The 19,496-nt window shown below is 43.2% G+C and overlaps 2 protein-coding genes across 3 annotated transcripts in view; both read right to left on the bottom strand.

The window, feature by feature from the left end:
* Upf3a (UPF3A regulator of nonsense mediated mRNA decay) overlaps positions 1-4,394 on the bottom strand; it is a 13,489-nt gene extending 9,095 nt beyond the window's left edge. Inside the window, exons 1-3 of the mRNA XM_028766389.1 lie at positions 4,135-4,394; positions 3,685-3,791; positions 2,330-2,436 (exon numbers count right to left, since the gene is read on the bottom strand). Of these exons, the coding sequence (XP_028622222.1) occupies positions 2,330-2,436; positions 3,685-3,791; positions 4,135-4,335 (415 nt within the window). The 5' untranslated portion in view covers positions 4,336-4,394. The remainder of the gene's footprint in view (positions 1-2,329; positions 2,437-3,684; positions 3,792-4,134) is intronic.
* A 4,356-nt stretch (positions 4,395-8,750) lies between these two features.
* Positions 8,751-19,496, bottom strand: part of Cdc16 (cell division cycle 16) — a 23,315-nt gene continuing 12,569 nt past the window's right edge. For both annotated transcript variants that reach the window (XM_028766323.1, XM_028766324.1), the window contains 6 exons: positions 18,625-18,777; positions 16,884-16,947; positions 14,573-14,634; positions 12,936-13,071; positions 11,244-11,334; positions 8,751-9,313 (listed from right to left, as the gene is read on the bottom strand). In XM_028766323.1, the coding sequence (XP_028622156.1) occupies positions 9,054-9,313; positions 11,244-11,334; positions 12,936-13,071; positions 14,573-14,634; positions 16,884-16,947; positions 18,625-18,777 (766 nt within the window). In that variant the 3' untranslated portion in view covers positions 8,751-9,053. The remainder of the gene's footprint in view (positions 9,314-11,243; positions 11,335-12,935; positions 13,072-14,572; positions 14,635-16,883; positions 16,948-18,624; positions 18,778-19,496) is intronic.

Raw genomic sequence — 19,496 nt, 5'->3', positions numbered from 1 at the left:
GAGACAGACAGGGTTTCTCTGTGTAGCCCTGGCTGTCCTGGAACTCACTCTGTAGACCAGGCTGGCCTCGAACTCAGAGATCCACCTGCCTCTGCCTCCCAAGTGCTGGGATTAAAGGCGTGCGCCACCACCGCCTGGCTCCTTCCTTCTCTCTCTCTCTCTCTCTCTCTCTCTCTCTCTCTCTCTCTCTCTCTCTCTCTCTCTTTCTTTCTTGACAGGGTTTCTCTGTGTAGCCCTGACTGTCCTGGAACTCACTCTGTAGACCAGGCTGGCCTCAAACTCAGAAACCCACCTGCCTCTGCCTCCCAAGTGCTGGGATTAAAGGCGTGCGCCACCACTGCCCAGCAGAAATAACTTTCTTTTAAAACTTTTAAAAGATTTACTTATTTATTTTGTGTATATGAGTATCCTATTGCATGTATACCTATGTGCCAGAAGAGGGCATCAGGTCCCATTATGGATGGTTGTGAGCCACCATGTGGGTGCTGGGAATTGAACTCAGGACCTCTGGAAGAGCAGCTAATGCTCTTAACCTCTGAGCCATGTCTCCAGCCACCAGTTTTTCTAAAAAATAGTTTTTTTTTTTTAATTGAAAAAAAAGTGACTAAGAACTTCAGTGATGTTTCCTCAGAGCTGGTTTACATGTGGCCAACAGTAATTTAAAAGGTGTTCAGTTGTAAATTTATTGGATAATACAGATTTAAATCATAAAAGTTTGGGTATTTTAGTTAGTACATAACCTATAATCCCCATACTTGAGGGGCTGAGGCAGGAAAAACTCAAGGTAAGCCTGGGATACATCACTAACACTTGATCTCAAAAATCAAGTTAACTCAATCTAACTAAAATCAAAGCAACAACAAAAATAAAACAAAGAACAACCCCATCCCCAAGAGAAAAGAATCCCAGGAGAGCTATTACTCTTGAGCCCACAAGGCCAGCAACTATAATGTAACACAAAACAACCATCTGACCCCCACAGGTGCTGCCAGGGTGCATTACCACCTGACTCCATAAATCTACTTCTGGGTAGACATCCAAACTGAAAACGGGGTCTCTGAGACACATCTGCATATCCAGGGAGTTTACCTCAGCTAAAGCTAACAAGCCAGGTATCAACTGACATACGAATGGATAGGTAAAATGTACAAACATCCATATGGGAATGTTCTCCAGCTTCAAAAGGAGAGAAATTCTGCAGTATGTTACAACACTTTTGAATCTGGAGGACATTATGCTAAGTGAAAGAAGCTAGCCGAGAAGACAAACAGTGTGATTCTACTAATACAGGGTATGCATAGAGTAATAAAATTCATATTATAAAGATAGAAAATAGAATGAGTTCAAAGATGGGGTGGAGAAGGTGGGCACTAGTGTCTAATAGAGTTTCAGTTATGTAACAATCAGGGACTCTGGGCAACTGGTTGTATAAAGGGGATAATTTTAACACTATTGAACTACACACACACACACACACACACACACACACGAAAGAAAGAAGGAAGAACCCACAAGTCACTCAGGAGGCAGGGGAATTAATCACTGAGGCTTTACGGCCAGCCTGAGCTAAGAGACAGAGTTCATCTCAAAAAGAGGGGGGGGAGATAAGATGATTTCTGTTATGTATGTTTTACCAATATTAAAAAATAAAATGATCAGCTGAATGAAGTAGTCAGTAATGAACGAAAAAGCCAATGGCCTGAGCACTAAACTTGCAGGACATTCACAGATATTACAACCCCCCCCCCCAACAGCCCCCACGGGAAGGGAACACTGTTCAGTATGGGGGAGGGGGATAGATAGCAACAGGACGGCTGGGGAGGGCAGAGAAGAGCTTCCTACAGGTGTTTACAGACTTTAAAGGCAGAAAATACAACACAGGACCCTCTGACAGGAGAGGGGAAGGAGGAATATAAGAAACAGATCCAGAAAGTTCAGGAGCAGAGTTCCTGAAGGGGAGGGAGCCTGTGCCACCTGCTCCACGGCTGACGTTCACGACCATACGCCCTCCACCACACTTTCGAGAAATGTCAATCATGGCCAGTGCTCTGGACTCCTGGCATAAATATAAGTGTATCATAAATATATGATACAGCCCAGGAAACTTTCATCAAATGTCACGAGGTAACTTAGTTTTGGAACGCTGAGTTCATTTATTCGGAAAAGGAATGGGTGAACACTCACTCTCCAGCAATGGCGGGCTCCTGTTCTTACCACACAGAACGTCTGGGGTTCGGATTGTAAGCTTCACCAGCACATGACACAATCACAGTAAAAGTTTATGACCTTATTTTAGCTGTATCTGAGAAGTTAACTGAAACTCACTAACCTTTATTGCCAATGAAGATATATCCATCAAAACGGTCTCGGAACAGCAGGATGTCATCAGGGTTCCTAAAATTAATGTACGCTCTGGAGTACAGGTGAGGGTAGAGGCTGAAACCGAGGCAGCAACAGTTAGGAAAACTGTACGACCCTTAACTTTGCCTTATTTTTTATGAACAAGCAAATATTTTTTTATACCAAGGAATCACTTCTCAGTTAATTTTAACAATCTGGGTATTCCTTAGCAGAAAAACCAAAAACCAAAACCAAAAACCAAAAACCAAACCCTAGAGATTAACCAACCATTAGCTGAAGCCTTAACTATTCAGGAGTACCTCTACCATACACAGCTAAGGTTAAAATACTAGTCTCCAGAAGTCACCCAAACACCATGGGCATTTTGACTTGTTTCTTCACGGACAAGTATGTTGTACTATAAATTCTGTTTGGATGAATAGACCAGTGCTTTGGTACCAAGGAAACCATTCCCCCAGTTTCAGCCACAATTCAGTTTAGAATTCTTAAGGTGGATGCAAGTTACGAACTGGAACGGCACACTGAGTAATTACCTGTTCTTTTTGTTTTGTTTTTTTTTGTTTTTGGTTTTTGGAGACAGGGTTTCTCTGTATAGCCCTGGCTGTCCTGGAACTCACTCTGTGGACCATGCTGGCCTCGAACTCAGAAATCCACCTGCCTCTGCCTCCCATGTGCTGGGATTAAAGGCGTGCGCCACCACTGCCCGGCTCTCCCTGTTCTTTTAAACTGTTTTTCTAAACTTCAGCCATCTGAAAACTACCTGTGGGTTTTCAAAGGATACCCGTTTGATTATATTTTTATTTGAATAAAAACATAACTAAAACTTAAAAAACAAAACTGGTATCCCAAAGGAAAGCATTTATATGACCTAAACGAAAAAGAAAACCATAAAAAGATATAAAAATAATTATCGTGAAAAACGACGAATTCGTGTGACGCGGACATCTGCTGGTTAGTTAGGTCAGCCCTGTGTGGCTCCCATCACCACAGGGTGAACCCTGTCTGACTAGGGTGGTGGTGCTGACGTGAGCCGGGCTGCATGCAATGAGATCCCATTTCTCAGGGCTCGGTTAGCGGTCCCTCACTAACGAAATCCACTCTTCGTGTGTAAGGGATGCAATCTGGTTTTCCTCATCATTCAGTTTATCAAAAGCTAGGACGGGGAAGGCGTGGCAACGCAAAGGACAGAGCCCCTGTAGACTGACTCGGTGATCTGCCCGATCCTCACGTGGGCGTGCACTGACAGCAGGGAGGGGACTGCAATGGTGAGCGCCGCCGGGGTCCTCGGTCCTTCACCGCTGGGTGTCCCGCCGCAGCCCTCACCTGAGGTCCGCAGCCACCACCTCGAAGTAATCGTGCGCGGGCAGGGGGCGCAGTTGCTCTTCCAGCTGCTCTTTGGTGAGGCCCGGGGGCAGACGCCGGAGGACCACCTGCGGTAACCATCAGCGCTCGTCACTCCAGTGCTGCCCCCGAGCCCGGGGCTCCCCAGAGCCCGGGGGACCTCGGCTCCTTAGCTCCGGGACCTGGATCCCGAGGACCGCGGCTCCCCATCCCAGGGCTTCCCAGATCCCGGGGGGCCGCGGCTCCGTAGCCCGGGAGACCACCGTGGACCGCACCTCCCTAATCCTAACCCATCCCACAGGCAGCGCCTCGCATCACTTCGGAGATGCGGACCCGCCCCCGAGACGAGCAATCCGCCCCGCCCCCTCAAGCCACGCCCACCCGGGGGTCTTAAGCCGTCCTCTCGCGAGATTTTGATGGCCCCGCCCCCACCTTGCTCAGGGCCGTCCTCTTCTCCTCGCGAGGCTTGCCGGCTCCGCTGTCACTTAAGGACGGAGCCGGCGGCGCCGCCGATTCATTCCGCGGCGACTCGCGGCGGAAGTGAGTCTCCGTGCCCGACACTTTCTCCCTCCAGCTCGGGCCCCGCGCAGAAAGGGCTGCGCCCGGGCCTCCGGTCCCTTCTTCCGAGCGCATCCCCACCGGCCGCCCGCCGCCACCTCCGCGAGAACGAAGCCTCGCGAGGACTAGACAGCCCCTCCCTTGGCACTCGGTGTCCAGTGTCCCCTCCCCGGCCCTGACGGGGGAAGGGGCGGTGCCAGTGCTGCCCTGCGCCCGTGGGGGCGCAGCCCGCCAGTTTCAAAAGTTCCCGAACAGCCTAGGGCAGCGACGACAGTGAAGGAGATGAGTGCTGTCACACGGAGAGGACATGCACGCCCGGGACATCCCGTGCGCTGCTGATCCGCGACGTGGACGGCGTCCACGACAGCCAGGAGCAGAGAGCAGTGTCGGGTCCAGCCAGAGTCACCGGGACAGCACCGGAAGTAAACACACCTCTCTCTTCGCCCCACTCCCTCCCCCCACTGCGGCCCCTCTCCCCCTCTCCCTCCTACGTGTTTCTCTGGTCTTCATGGAACCCAGATCCTCTGCCTCCCGAGTGCTGGGATTCAAGGCGTTCCCCACCACCGTCTGCCAAAAAAAAAAAATTAGCAGACGTACAAACAGTACAGTTTTCCTTTTTTTTAAAATTCATTTTTATGTATATGAGTACACTGTAGCTGTTTTCAGACACACCAGAAGAGGGCATCAGATCCCATTACAGATGGTTGTGAGCGTCCCTGTGGTTGCTGGGAATTGAACTCAGGACCTCTGGAAGAGCAGTCAGTGCTCTTAACCTCTGAGCCATCTCTCCAGCTTCCCAGTACAGTTTTCCTATGTGCTCGAGTTTTTCTTATTCGCGTTTGGCTGTAGTTTTCATTTATAGTACCTTTCTCCTTATGTTAAGCGGAAAGGAAAATTAGAGAATTTCAGAAATTGAGATTTATATTAAGTGTATCCAGGCTTCACGATGACGTCCCATATCGGTTGCAGCACTCCTGAAATGTGACATTTTTAATAGGCCAAAGACTCAAACCCGTTTACAAGGACTCAAACATCAAAGTTCTATAAAAGCCTGGGCAGGAGCAGTTGCCAGTATTTCATGTTGCAAGGAAAGCTAGGCTTCTGAGCCCACCGTTTGAACCAGGTCAGTTTGCAATAACCAGTTATGCTGACCAAAAGCTATGATGGCATGTTAACCTTATTAGGAAAAAACCGAATGTCTGAGAAGCTGATAAAATGTGGAAAATGAGTTGTCAGGAAAAAACAACCCATACCCAGTTGTTAAGATTGTACAAGGCCAATGGATAGTAACATCACAATGGAAGAAAGTTGGAACATTACAAGCTCAGAGCCAGAATTATCTTGGGCTGGCTTTAGTCTCCTAACACCTTCTCAACTGTCAGGTAAACTGTGCTGGTTAGTTTACCTCAGCTTGCCACAAAATAGTTGTGAAGAAGACAGATCAGTTGAGGCATTGTTTTCATCAGATTGGCCTGTGGGACAGTTTCTTTACTATTGGACATGACAGGCTCCCAGAGCAGGTGGGTCATGGTTATAATAAGCCAATAAGCAGCATTTTTTATGGCCCTGCTAGTTCTTTCTTTTTTTTTTTTTTTTTTTTTTTGTTTTTTTGAGACAGGGTTTCTCTGTGTAGCCCTGGCTGTCCTGGAACTCACTCTGTAGACCAGGCTGGCCTCGAACTCAGAGATCCACCTGCCTCTGCCTCCCAAGTGCTGGGATTAAAGGCGTGCGCCACCACCGCCCGGTGGCCCTGCTAGTTCTGGCCTCCAGACTCCTACTTGAATTTCTGCCCTGACGTCCCTCAGTGATGGTCTATGACCTGAGAGCTGTAAGAGGAACTAAATCTCTTCCTCCCACAAGTTGCTTTTGTTCAGTATTTTATCACAGCAACAGAAAACTAGGATAGAAACAGATGGTAGGTAGTGGGCTATTGCCAATAGTCTGACCATGTTTTCTTGCGTGTGTCTTTGAGGACTGTGGAAGTCTTTGGAACTTTGGGGCTGGACTGGAAAAGCCATCAAGTGCTCAGAGTATAATGCGTTGTGGAAAAATGAAAGACACCATTGAAAGAATAGAGAGGCCTTCTGAAGTATAGGGATACCAAGACTATCAGGCATGTTCTTGTGATATTTAGATTAAGAATCTGTCTTTACTGGGACAAATAATGATGGCTAACTGGGGATGAAGAATCAGTTTGATTGACCAGCATCATCAAGGTGCAATTCTCTAGATACACTTCCTAAGGGTCAGCACACAGAAACTGTGGTCCAGATGCAGTCATGCTGCATCTCAAGCAGGAAAGCCGACTTGGTAATGTGTACCCCACAGAGTGGTACTGGTGGTGCAGGCACAAAAGCTGCAAGATTTTGGAGGTCACAGAAATTATCTGAGACTGAAACTGTAAGGCGCCAGGAGCGGCCACTGGTGAAGGTGCAGTGGAGACTCCAGCATACTGGAGATGCTAGGACTGTAGGACAGTGTCAGGTGAGGAGCAGAGCCAACTAAGCCTACCAGAGACGCTGTGTGCTGTGGATGGCAGAGCCAGCCTGAGACATGGAGCTACCCAAGTCCCCTGGAGCCCAGGAGATCACAAGTAAGTTCTAGACGTTAGATTACAAACTATTTACATTGCTGGATTTTGCTTGTTTTGATCCAATTGTAACTGTGCTTTGGTTCTTTCTTCTCTCTTGGAATAACTACTTGTTTCTGAGCCTATAGTTATGAGAGCAGATATTTTTAGTGTCACTGAACTTCAACAAGTTTTTAAAGACCAGAGACCTTGAAGGTTATACTTTACATTGTAGTATTACATCTTGATGGTAAATAAGGAAAGGTTACCGTTTAATGGTGATTTATGTGTCAAGTTAAGAGGTCATCCGAGTTGGTTAGTTTTTGTGAACTTGAAACAAACTAGTCACCTAGAATAGTTTCCATCAGATTGACACAGGGCAGGTTTTTGATTAATGATTTTAGTGGAAGAGTTCAGCCATCTGTGGGCAGTGCCATCCCTGCACAGGTGGTCCTGGGTTGTATAAACAAGCAAGCTAAGAATGCTTTAGGGAAACCATGCTCAAAATACATGAAAATACATGAAAAAATATTTTCAGTAAAATTAAATTTATTAAAGTAAATAGGTAGTCAATGTATGCTTTTCTCAACACAGTATTACAAAGCATAGAAAAAAAGCTGGAAAATATGGCTAACATAGCAAGGAAAAAAGACTGGACAAAACTGAGGAAGGCCAGACATAAAATTACTAGTCAATGATGCCAGTCAGCCATATCAAGTATGTAGTGGTGGTAACTAGTTAACCTGCTCTGAGCTCCCGGCAGGTCACGAGCGCTGCACCCACCCAAGAGCTCTCCGGATTCATGAATGAAAGACACACAAGTATGATCAAAGGGCTAATGGAAATCACACAGAACTCCTAATGGAGTCACTAGGAATGATCAACAGGAATCAACAGGAAGTAATTGCTTTTGAGTGCCTATGGGTGTTTTTCATTTAACTGTTGTAAAAGGAATGAAACAGAAGTTGTGGAACTAAAAAAATGGAACAGCTCAAATGTGAAAATTCACTTGGAGGGACTCTGGAACCAAACCATCTGCTCTTCCAGTGTTCGTATGGAAGACAGGAACTAGAAACAGGCGGTCCAGAAGCTTATGGGCTAGCTAGCCTGGGGTAGCAGCAGTAGTGAAACAGATCTTGCTTCAGACACAGTAGGTGAGGACATCATTGTCTAGCAGAGATACAGCTAAAAGAAGTTGAAAGGAAAACAGTAAGAAAAAAAATGTTCTTGTAAACAGCTAAGAGAGCTGAATCTCACTATCAGACGAAATAGAGTCAAACTTAGAGGCATTATATATTGTATCTGTGTGTCACACATTGGTGAGCATGTGGAGTCACCATGAATTGCCAGGACTGAACTTACCCAGTCAGTCTTGGAAGCAAGTGCCTTTACCTACTCAAGCCATTTCATCAGTCCTCTTTATTTTTAAAGATAGTCTCATTATATTATTTTGGCTAGCGTGGAACTCATTACACAGACCAGGCTGGCCCTGAACTCAAGAGATCCACTTGCCTCTGCCTCTAGAGTGCTGGAATAGGGAGCAAACCTTGGGGGAAACTGAAGCTATGAGCAACATATCAATCAGAGTGTTTTAGCCAATACACATGTCCCATGGTAATAGTATGTTAACAATGGGACACACCAGGGAAGGAGCAGACGGAAACTGTGTGGTAGTGAGTGTTCCCCATAGACTTGGGCATGTGAACACTCAGTCCCCAGATGCTGTCATTGTTGGAGGAGTGTGTCACTGGACGGGCTTTGAGAGCAACTGCCTTTGTTCCCCTTGCAGCTGCTCTGCCTGCCTGCTGCACTGCTTCTCCAGCACAATCAGTTCCACTCTTCCTTCAGTAGCTGCCTTGGTCACAGAATGTTATCATAGCAACAGAAGGTAACAGATACACTCTTCCAGCTTGGAAACTTCTAAAGTTATTCACAAATATAAATTTATTGGAAAAGACAATGAAAAAGACAACAAACAGTTGACCTTCTTTATTCTGCTACATGTAACTAATTACTTTGTAGGTTCAGAAAATCAGAAAACATCTGTTGCCAAGGTCTGCTGTCCCACCTCTTAATGCAGGCTGCTGGTCCTAACTGGAGAGATGTAGTTTGGAGTCACATCAGGAACCGGGAAATCCTTACGACGTAGCAAGGCTTCAAGGGAGCACTGACCTACGCTGGCACATGAGGGTGGGCCCTGGACCTCTGAAGTTAAGTGCTGTGATTATGTGCTGTGGTCTGACATAGACGTCTCTAGCATCATGTCACTTTCGTTCATTTCAATTTCAAAAGTCTCTTCCAAGGAAGGTCTGGACTCTGGAGTTTTAGTGGCGTTTTCCAGAGGTGCAAGCCCCGCTTCCTCTGTGTTCTGCTTTTCTACTTCAAAGTCCCTGAAATCCCATGGTGGTGAAATGATGTTTTTCAGTGTTTTCATTGTATGTACATCGAAGTCATAGCACTTTAATTTGTCTTTAATGTCTGCTCCTATAAAGAAACACCATCATTAGAAAACATGAAATTCCATCATTACTTGTTCTTCCCTGCCACTTAAGTCCAACTGTGCTTTAAACAACATAAACTCCGGGTACAGGGGAAGCCATTTTTCTTCTTTCCTTTTTCTTTCTTTTTCACCATTTCCAAAGGAGACTCTCAGAAAAGTTTTCAAAGTGCATGCAGTCATGGTTCCAACATGGCTCCAGAATTAACTGTTCCCAAAGTCTGGGTGTGAGTACATCTTAAACCATGTTGGGTACAGTCCTAAATGACTGCCCATAGAAATGAAGCATATTTGCAAGGTATATCAAAGCATATAAAAACATTCTATACTTGGGCCAATCTAATTAGATAGATTAGGGTCAATAATTTCTGACATAACTAACTGAAACTATTACACATTTCAAACTGATAGCTCTCAGGGCTAGGCACTTTGGCAGAAGAAGTTCTTCCTCGTCCTTTAGATCTCTGAGCCCACTTATAAAGCAGCCTGGATGGAAATCTGGCTCCATCCCAGCTGAGGTCCTCTGCACACTGTGAGCCCATCATAGAGTCAGTCAGTCATCTGACCACAGCCACGTGAACCAACCAGAAAGCCCAGGGGAAGAGCATGCAAGTGACCCACAGAACTCAACCTTTATTCCTGTTGATGAAAGCCCATGACTCAGCAACATTTAACTGGTAACTTTGACAATACACTAATGGTTTTCCAGGTTTTACTCATTTCTAACTCTAACATAATCAAAACACAGAAATACCAGTTGTTCCACATCATCACTAGTTGGGGCTGGTGAGATGGCTCAGGGGTTAGAAGCACTAGCTGCTTGAAAGAAGCACGGTGGCTTCTTATGCCAAACGTCAGCTCCATTCCCAGGTGAGATGTTGCTGAATGCCTTCAATGCATTCCCTATCTTTATGCCACTCTTGCAGTGTTTGTTCTTTTCATGGATAGGACACATAAACCCATACCATCCATGAGATTGTGTATATAGCCCAAGCTGGTCTGCATCTTATGATCCTCCTGCTTCAGCAATGCAAGAGACAGATTATAGCATGTACCACCCCACCCAGCATCTTTGCACATTTGAATGCATTCTTTTTTTAGAGGGCTTTTTCTTACATTCTAGACAAGAAGTTCCTGATAGGCTGTCTAGGCTGTGATCCACACCTCCATTCAGTGGCAGGCCTTTCTTCTTACAGTGTTATTTTTAGTTCTTTGGTTTTTTACTTTTTTTTTTTTTTTAAAGATTTATTTGTCTTTTATGTCTGTGAGCACACTGTGGCTGTCTTCAGACACAGCAGAAGAGGGCACTGATCCCATTCCAGACGGCTGTGAGCTGCCTCTAGAAGTCAGTGCTCTTAACCACTGACCCCTCTCTCCAGCCCAAGTTCTTCATTTTATTAAAGCTCAATTTATCAGCCCCCCGTGTTTGTTTATGTTCAAGTCTTTGAAGCCTCTTTATTTTTTTTTACCTACCCCTAAGTACAGGTCTTACCATTTAACCTCAATGTACTCTCCTGATCTTACAATACTTGTTCTCAAGTATAGCATTTGTATTTAAAATGATTCTACCATTATAAAAGTTCTTCAAAGTATTATAAATCACTATTAAATAAATGAAAGGTATTTTAATACATTAAAATATAGATTGTTATGTTGTGCTCAAAATAAAGGGGACAAAGTCATTCATTCTCTTTAGAGAAACATCTCCATGATTTCCTCTTCTACCATGATACTTCTGTACTACCATACAGCACAAATGCTCTGTGTATAGCCAGCATTAAACCTGACACGAGCTACTAACTCACACTGCACTATTCCAACAAGTTAAGTGCATTTCTTGAATTCCAAACGCTGGATGAGATTTCAAGAGCCCAGAACAGAGTATAACATGCTGTCAGGAGAACAGTTTAATCTTACCTATATAGGCTTCAGAATCACCAATGTACATTTCAATGCAGTGACCAAGCATCGTAACAGAAAATGTGTCATCTCGCCTAAGACCAAGAGCCTGCCAAAAGAGATCAAGCATGGTTATTAAAATGCAATTTCTTCCCCTTTGTTAGAAATATTTTCACAAGCATCCTATGGAGTCCTGGATAGGTTAGCCAAGATAGCAGTGAGTAGCTAGCTCCAAGTTTGGGCATGAGTGGATGCCTGCTCACAGCAGGTGAGGGTCAAGGGTGGTTATCACACTATTCCACTCTGTCCTAAAGGCTGTCCCCAGCACATCAGACAACTGTCTTTAGAGTTCTGTGACCATTGTGCATTAACATGATTAAAGATCAATTTCTTACATTAATATTCACATTTAAACATCTCAGAGACTTTAAGACCAGAAAACATTCTAAGGTTAAGTGTTCCTATGACCACAGAACTAACTTTATGACTTCACATAGCATGAAAATTGCTAATTGATCCTTAAAGACCAGTTATGAACATATTACACCAATGAATTTATCTTTCAAGTATAGCACTGCCTCATATATTACCTGTCTCTCCAAATATCATTAGTTAGGTGTCCCTAAGGCTAGGATGTTCTCAAATGCTAATGTTTCTGGTGTCTCTGGTATCTTAGAGCTGGCCCTATCCTGATGCTGCTGTGACAGGCACAGCTGAAATCTGAATGCCCTGCCTGTGAAGGTGTACCTAGTGATCAGGGCAGGGGAACGAGACCACATGAAGGCCATGGAAAGATAATCTATGAATTGTGGCAGTTGTCTAAGCCTTTGACGAATCAGCAATCTGAAGATTTTATAAGATGTGTAAAACAGGTATCTGTAGCTTGTAAAACCCCGACTCAGGGACAGCCATGCGTGCTGCCACTAAGATAAGGAAGAAAGTGACACCACCTGCCTGTGCTGGAAACTGAAACCGTTTATTCGTTTATATTTTACTTTTTAATGCATAGACTAGAGTGCCAATAAAAAAAAACTTGAAATCGGGGAGGAGGGGGTAGGTTGCAGGGGCTTCAGGAGGGGAAACAGAGAAAGGGGATAACATTTGAAATGTAAATAAATAAACTATCCAATAAAAAAAATAGTTTTTGTGATAAAAATTGAAATCTAGGTATAGACGAGTACAACCCGATAGGCGATGATGGTGACAGAGCAGCTGCCGTTCTCCCTTTAGTGCTCACTGTACTTACAAGTTAAAGCACAGCTTAGCACTTTCGCTCTGTCTTTCTCTTATGGACCTTCAAAGACCTGCCTCAGGCTTTCTCTTAGCTTTCATGAAATAAGGCACATGAACTAAGAAACGGCTCTTTGTTGTGATCAATACATGGACTGCTTTTGTTCACATACAGGAGGAACGGGGTTAATAGTCTCAGTTCTCAGGTGACAGGGAATCCCCTCTCTCTTCTTGGCTGGATAAATCCAGATGGGACCGAGGGACAACTCCTTCAATGCACATGCAGGACAGCCTCACATTTACTTCTAATTTGATGAACACTACACAATGTGCATAGTTTCTTTGCAGAGGAAAGAATAAACACAGGGTTACTAAAGAAGTTTAAGTGTGCACGTCAGTAACATGTGGCCTAAGAAAAGAGCTTTTCAAATGGAGGAACATTATTAACCAGACTGAGTAAAATACAAGCAAAAGACATACTGTGTGGAAATAGTCCACAGCGTTTTCAAAGTTGCCCATCAGGCTATGGATGTACCCTATAGCAGAGTAGGTGGATGCGTTCTGTGGGATTAGCACCAGTGCCTGCCTGTGGTAATCCAAAGCCTCAGCATATTTCCTGTTGGAAAAAGACAGAGAAGAAGAGAAAGGGGGGAAAACAACAATTATTGGATGGAATAAAAGTGCTGACTAAAAACATTCTACTTGTCTTTCTGAATCCACAGTCTTTCCTGAGAGACGTGGTCAAGACTTAACTTCCCATACTTACTTTTATGGATTTCACCATCTGAAAATATATTTTCCTGTGGAGTATGGTGTTATGTTACAGGCCTTTAATCCCAGGCCTTGAGATGCAAGAAGCCGGCAGATCAAGAAGCCTTGAGTTTGAAATCAGCCTCGGCTACATAGCAAGTTACAGGCCAGCCAGGGCTATTTAGTGAGGTTGTCTCAAAAAGTCAAAGTATTTATTTCCTGGTGTGTCCCTTAGCTGGATGAGGAACTCTAGCATTAAGCTGCGACACCAGCCAGAAAGTCCTGGGCTTCCAAACTGAGCTTCATAGCACACCATTTTTTCCTGTGATGTATAACCTTTCTATACCAAAGGCAGTTGAAAGCAACCAAAGAGTTTTGCCTTAACATCTATCTATAAATTACTTGGAACATTATTTCCCAAAGTTTCTGAAATATTTGTTCTGTAGAAATCTGTGAAAAGGTTTCATACTCAATTTAAGTCTGGGAAATGTTAAAACTTTAACAGATAGTCAAGACTCAAGAAATTCTCCAGCAGAACCCTCTCCTGCCTACCATCCTCCCCCAGTTATTTTTAAGCTGTAAAACTATCTTGTATTACATAAGGATATTTATGCAATACCTCTAAAAACTTTCTTTGTTTGTTTGTTTACTGAGACTGAGTTTTACTCTATATGCAGGCTGACCTTAAACTTGCATCGATCATCCTGCCTCAGCACCTCAAATCCTGGGGATTACCATCTAAATGTGTGCTGCCACACCTAAAGCACTTGTGAACTTCTGAGTCATCTTGCTCCTAAGCCTTACTTTTGACAAAACAGCACCCCCCCACACACACATTTTTGAAACAGAGTCTCACATGGCTCCCAATTCACACTGTAGCCATGACCCTGAACCTGAAGTGCTTGCCTCCACCTACTGAATGCTGGGGCCACAGACACAATGTGCCACCATGCCTGCTTTTACGCAGAGCTGGGGAGTAAACCCAGGGCTTCCTCAACATTAAGGAAGCATTCTTACCACTGAAGTACATCTCCAGCAAAGAACACATTTGTAACTGTCACCTGCTTATAGTATCATGAAACTTCTGGGGAAACAAAGCCAGAATATGGATATGGTTTTAATTAGGCCTTATTGTTTAAGTGCTTCCAAATTAATTTTGAATATCAAAGTTTTTTAATATAGGAGAGGGAAAAAAAGCCATAGCTGTTATACTCTTCAGTGTCTCTAAAATAAAAGTATACCAACTGAAATAGGAAAACAGGAGATGTTGATGCTTGTTGCAGCCAAGTATGGGGACTGGAGAATGACATGAAATAAACACACTTCCCGTGACATGGAATACAACTGAGAATGCTCACTTGACTTACTTAAGTTTTCTGCAGACATGCCCCAGGTTGTTCAACAGAGGCTCCCATTTGTCAACTGTCACCTAGAACATAGCAACATCAAGTCCACGTTACTGTTCAGCCTGAGCTGTTTCTAGTAACTCATTTCACATCTTGCAAGTTGCAAACTTGGGTGTCTCCTGGTATCCCCCCACCCCAACACACACACACAACAGAGACAAGATTTATTGGTTCATCCAGTTTTCTCCTCTACTAGATGAGCCTTCCTAAGTACTAGACTGTAGTTACAACAGTTTCATCCCAGAGTCCAGCCAGGCCAAAGAGGTTTAAGTTGTGTACTTGTCAACTAGAGTTGATTGAAAGCCTGGATCTGGATGGCCATCTGCCTTTTAAATATTTCTATCTAGAAATGTTATAAGCACTTTCAACTCAGTATACTAAACTCTAGTCATTCTGACTCTCTAACCTCATCCCAAATATCCAAGCCAGCAACTCAATGGGAACAGGACGCCCTGGCCTTTCTAAGACTCTAGAGTTGTTCAGTTTACCTGGCAGGCACACCTCCAATGCCACACACCTTGGATTCCCAATATTAGGAGTCTGGCCTGAGCCTCTACCCTATGAGCACAGCTTCTTTCTGAAACTTGTCATGTTCTCTCTTCTTGGATAAGCTGCCAGCTTTCTAGCACTACTTCAAGATTTTTAATAACCCACTTAATGTTCCTGCTCCATTTCTCTGAAATGTCAAATCAAAACACAATGAATCCACTCCCGCTTTTGCACACACCACTTCTGCCTCTGAAATACCTTGTCCCTTATTTCTGTCTAGCTAATGTCTGCATACTAAGGATGGGGTGTGTAGTGTGCCCCAAACCCTTCCTCACTGTCACATGTGGGTGAGCGACCCTTGCATGGAGTGTTTTCATATCCTTGGTCAGACTGGACCATTGCTCCAAGTACATACTTGTACTTCCCAATGCCTAGCTCTGTCCTCATGGCTGGCACTTGGTAAACATGTTAATCAAATACACAAAGAAACTTGGGTCATCTTTTCCCTGGCACTGAGGACTGGATTTAGGAGCCCAGCCCATGCAAACAAACTCCTTCAGAGATTCTTGGGCATGAGTACTTCTGGTTAGCTAGCTTGATTTCTGCTGTAGTTTCTTACTAAAATAAAACAGAATTTTCCTTTCCTGTAACTTTTATTTGGTATTCTGATCCTTCGATAGTAGTATGCTCTCATATTTAAGTTTTTGTAAGATTGCAAACTGCCTATGAATGAAAAAGTATTTTTAGGAATGGCTCAGGTTTCTCAACCTTTCCTATGCATGAAACTCTCATCAGAATGCTGCTAAGACTGCAGCTCTGACTCAGTGACCTTAGGGCTGTTTCTAACCAGCTCCAGCTGCTGCTGTTGGGTCAGTGAACAGCAAAAAATTGAATTGTTTCAATGATGGAATGTGGTGACTGGCAATCCTACTTTGATAAAAACACTAGTATTATTCAGAACTACCCAAGACTCAGCTGACAATAAACCATGCTTTGCAGACATACACGTGGGACACACAGCCATGTTTGTAAGTTCAAATGAATAATAATCAGAGACCAAAGCAAGCAGAGCTCAATCTCTGTGGACAGGCAGACTGTCCCAGGTGGAGACTCTGAAACTGTGTCTGTCAGAGAGACAGAACCAAACATAAAGGAAGGGAGACCATGAGCATGGGGTACAAAGGAAAAGCAGGGTGTGAAACGCAAACAGAGTAAGACTAGACAGGTACCAGTTCCAGAAACAGAAATCCAAAGAGCAGCCACATGCAGTCTCTTAAGTATACATGCTTATAGTTAAAATGACTATGAATAATGCCAGTACATATATACAGCCTTGCCATTAGGGTTCATTCATTAGCACTAACTAATGAAAACAACAAAATGTCTGAGTTAGAATGACACCTAGTTCTAAAGAGGCTGGTCTGCTGCCAAACTGCTTTTTCTTAACTGAGCCAAAGACGAGGCTCTCTGAAGCCCTAGAGAAGCAATGTTGAGTAAGAGACTAATACTTTAACTAGTCATCAGAAACCATATCAAAAAACCACTGTTGTGTACTTTGATTGCTGCCCCATGTCACACCCAGTAGCTGCTCTGTAGTCAGAACTGAGCTCATGTTCTCTGTGGTATATGAGTCAACAGATGATCCTAACACTGTCTAGTTATCTGTGATGTCAAACATTAGCTGATTCTCCTCTAGGAGAAAGACTGCCTGCATTTTCCACATCCAACATTAAATATGCTCAGTGGTGTCTGTGTGTGTATGTGCAGATATTACACACAATACCTCATTCCCAATTGCTTTAATTTTTTCCAAAGCATCGAGAAACCATTTTTCTGCTGTTTTCCATCTAAAATAGAGGAGAGGTTAGCAGTTATTCACAATTGCAAAGATAAGACTCTGAGAAAAATTTGAGTATCTCTGTTAGTACTAAAATAACATGGAAACTGCTAAAAATAATTCAGATTATACAATGAATAAAAACAAAGTATAATGACACATATACATGAAAATGCCATAGAAACTCATCACTTTGCATGACAACTCAAAAAACAAAAACAAAAGATTAAAAAAGAAAGAAAATAATTTGAGCTAGACAAATAGCTACTCTTACGACTATTGTACAGGGTTCAGGATTTAGGAGAGACAGTTGATTCTAATGGCTCCTGTAAATGTCTGGCCACAATATTTCATCAACTAAACAATGACTAACCCTCTTTAACATATACTGTCAGTTCACTGACAGCAAACCTACCGCCAGTAGCCCACTCCCTCAGCTATTGTTCAGCTACTGCACATTCCCTTGAGGCACATGATGGCTACTTAGGTACACCAAGAGGCAGCAGTAAGTTTGGAAATTATTTTAGACAGTAAAGTTACCAACAAAGAATACATACACTGTGAAAAAAACAGCACTAAAAAGACTATTAGAAGATGGGGCACAGTCTGGTACGAGATTAGCCAGGAATGGTTCAGCTGACTCCAGTGGAATCAGGCTTTTTTCACATCTACATGTATGAAGATTTAAATTGCTGGAGTATTGGTTTTAGGGAACGAGTGATTTTTGCAGGTCTATTCACAGAGAAAGTGACGGCAAACTTTGAGGAGAACTGTATTAAGGTATTGTCTACATCCAAAGTTCTATGGGTTTAGAGAATCGGCTCAGCGATTCCTGGGACCCACAAGGTGGCTTAACAAGCCTGTATCCCGACCTCTGTGCCCATACATACATGCAGGCAAAATACTCATACACATAAAATAGTAATTCTTAATTTTTTTGAGGTTACAAACCCTTCTTATAATACCTACATAACCTAACTGAAAATATTTTAAAGATTTATTTTATGTGTCTAAGTGTTTTGCCTAAATATATGTGTGTGCCAACAGAGGTCAGAAGAGGGCATGGCTCCCCTTGAACTTGAGTTATAATTGCTGTGGCCACCATGTGGATGCTAGGAACGAGATCCTGATCCTCTGCAAAGGCAGCAAGTGCTCTCCCCTGTGAGCTGTCTCTCCAGCCCTGATAACCCAAGTCTTAAAACAAACAACGCTGTGCTTACATTTAGGTAGTCTAATGCAGTGTACAGTTTTCTCTTCCAAATTGCTTATCCCCTAGACACTCAAGGCTATAGGAAAGCCTTATTATGAAGATGATCACGCTAAATAGTTTACTTTTTATTCTGACAATAATTAATCACAGGACCTTTTTTATTTCAAAATGTGACACTGTGTAAATCTAACATCTAATTGATAAAGAAGACATTGTCCAGACTATACGGTGGGTACTGGAGTTTGGGGCAGCCCACATTAAAGGAGGAGTACAACAGGGTTTAGTGTTTTTTAGATGAGAATTTCTAGTTTTGAATTCATACCTGCCTCATAAAATAATACATCTAAAAATAAAAATGAATGAACTAATTTTTATAAAACAAAAATCCAATGAAGAGCAGCTCTGGTCAGTGGAGTTTTAAGGGCCAAGGCTCCACTTCAAAGAGCTCACAGAAGGCGGGAGCCCTCTGGTACTTACTCTCCGTTCTGAAAGGCAACCACTCCAACCTCATGAATAACAAAAGGATCTTCTGGGGCGATGCTCAGAGCTTGGCCAAAGAACCGCTCAGCCAGTTTCGAGTTATTGGTCAAACCATATTCCAATCCAATATACAGCATTGGCAAGTGACACCTGAAAAGATCGGAAAATTTCACATATTCAACGCTTGAAATTTTGTAATGCAACAGAAATTTGTCAGCTTTAGATCCTATTGTTTACTTTTTTCTAACTCTAAATACAGTCCAAACAGGGTGAAAAAAAGCAGTCAATAGAAACTGTCCTAGCAGACGAGGAGACACTGGACTTAAAAGACAATACCTTAAATAAGCTAGGTTAATATTCAAATAACTAAAGAAAATTAAGTTTACAAAGTTAGTTAAAAGTATAAGAATAATTCCCCATCAGAGGACAGCAATTAAAAAAAAAGAAGAAGAAAATTAAATTAAATACATGTATGTGACTAGTGCATTATATGTGCAGGAGTCCGTGAAGGCCAAAAGCAGACATCAGATTCCCCAAGCTGGAGTTACAGGCAGCTATGAGCTGCTACTGGAAACTGAACCTAGTTCTCTGCAAGAGAAATTAAGTGCTCTTAACTGCTGAGCCATCTATTCAAGGCCCGCAAAACAGAAATTATAATAGAGAACCAAATAGTGATTGGGGATTGACAAGCAGAATAAATAGAATAAAAACCTATGATAAAAGGGCTTTCAAACAAACACATACAAGTAGCTATGAGAGCGACATGTAACAGAGAGACTCCATCACTAGTAGATCTACCGTAGAAAACTAAAGCGAGTCCCTCATGTGAACTGTGAGGACATGATGGTAACATATCTACATGTGACCTG

This window comes from Grammomys surdaster, unplaced genomic scaffold (genome assembly GCF_004785775.1).
Source record: "Grammomys surdaster isolate TR1022 unplaced genomic scaffold, NIH_TR_1.0 167, whole genome shotgun sequence".
Classification (NCBI taxonomy): Eukaryota; Metazoa; Chordata; class Mammalia; order Rodentia; family Muridae; genus Grammomys; species Grammomys surdaster.
Note: the sequence above shows the minus strand (reverse complement) of the source record. Positions and strands in the feature narration are given on the sequence as shown.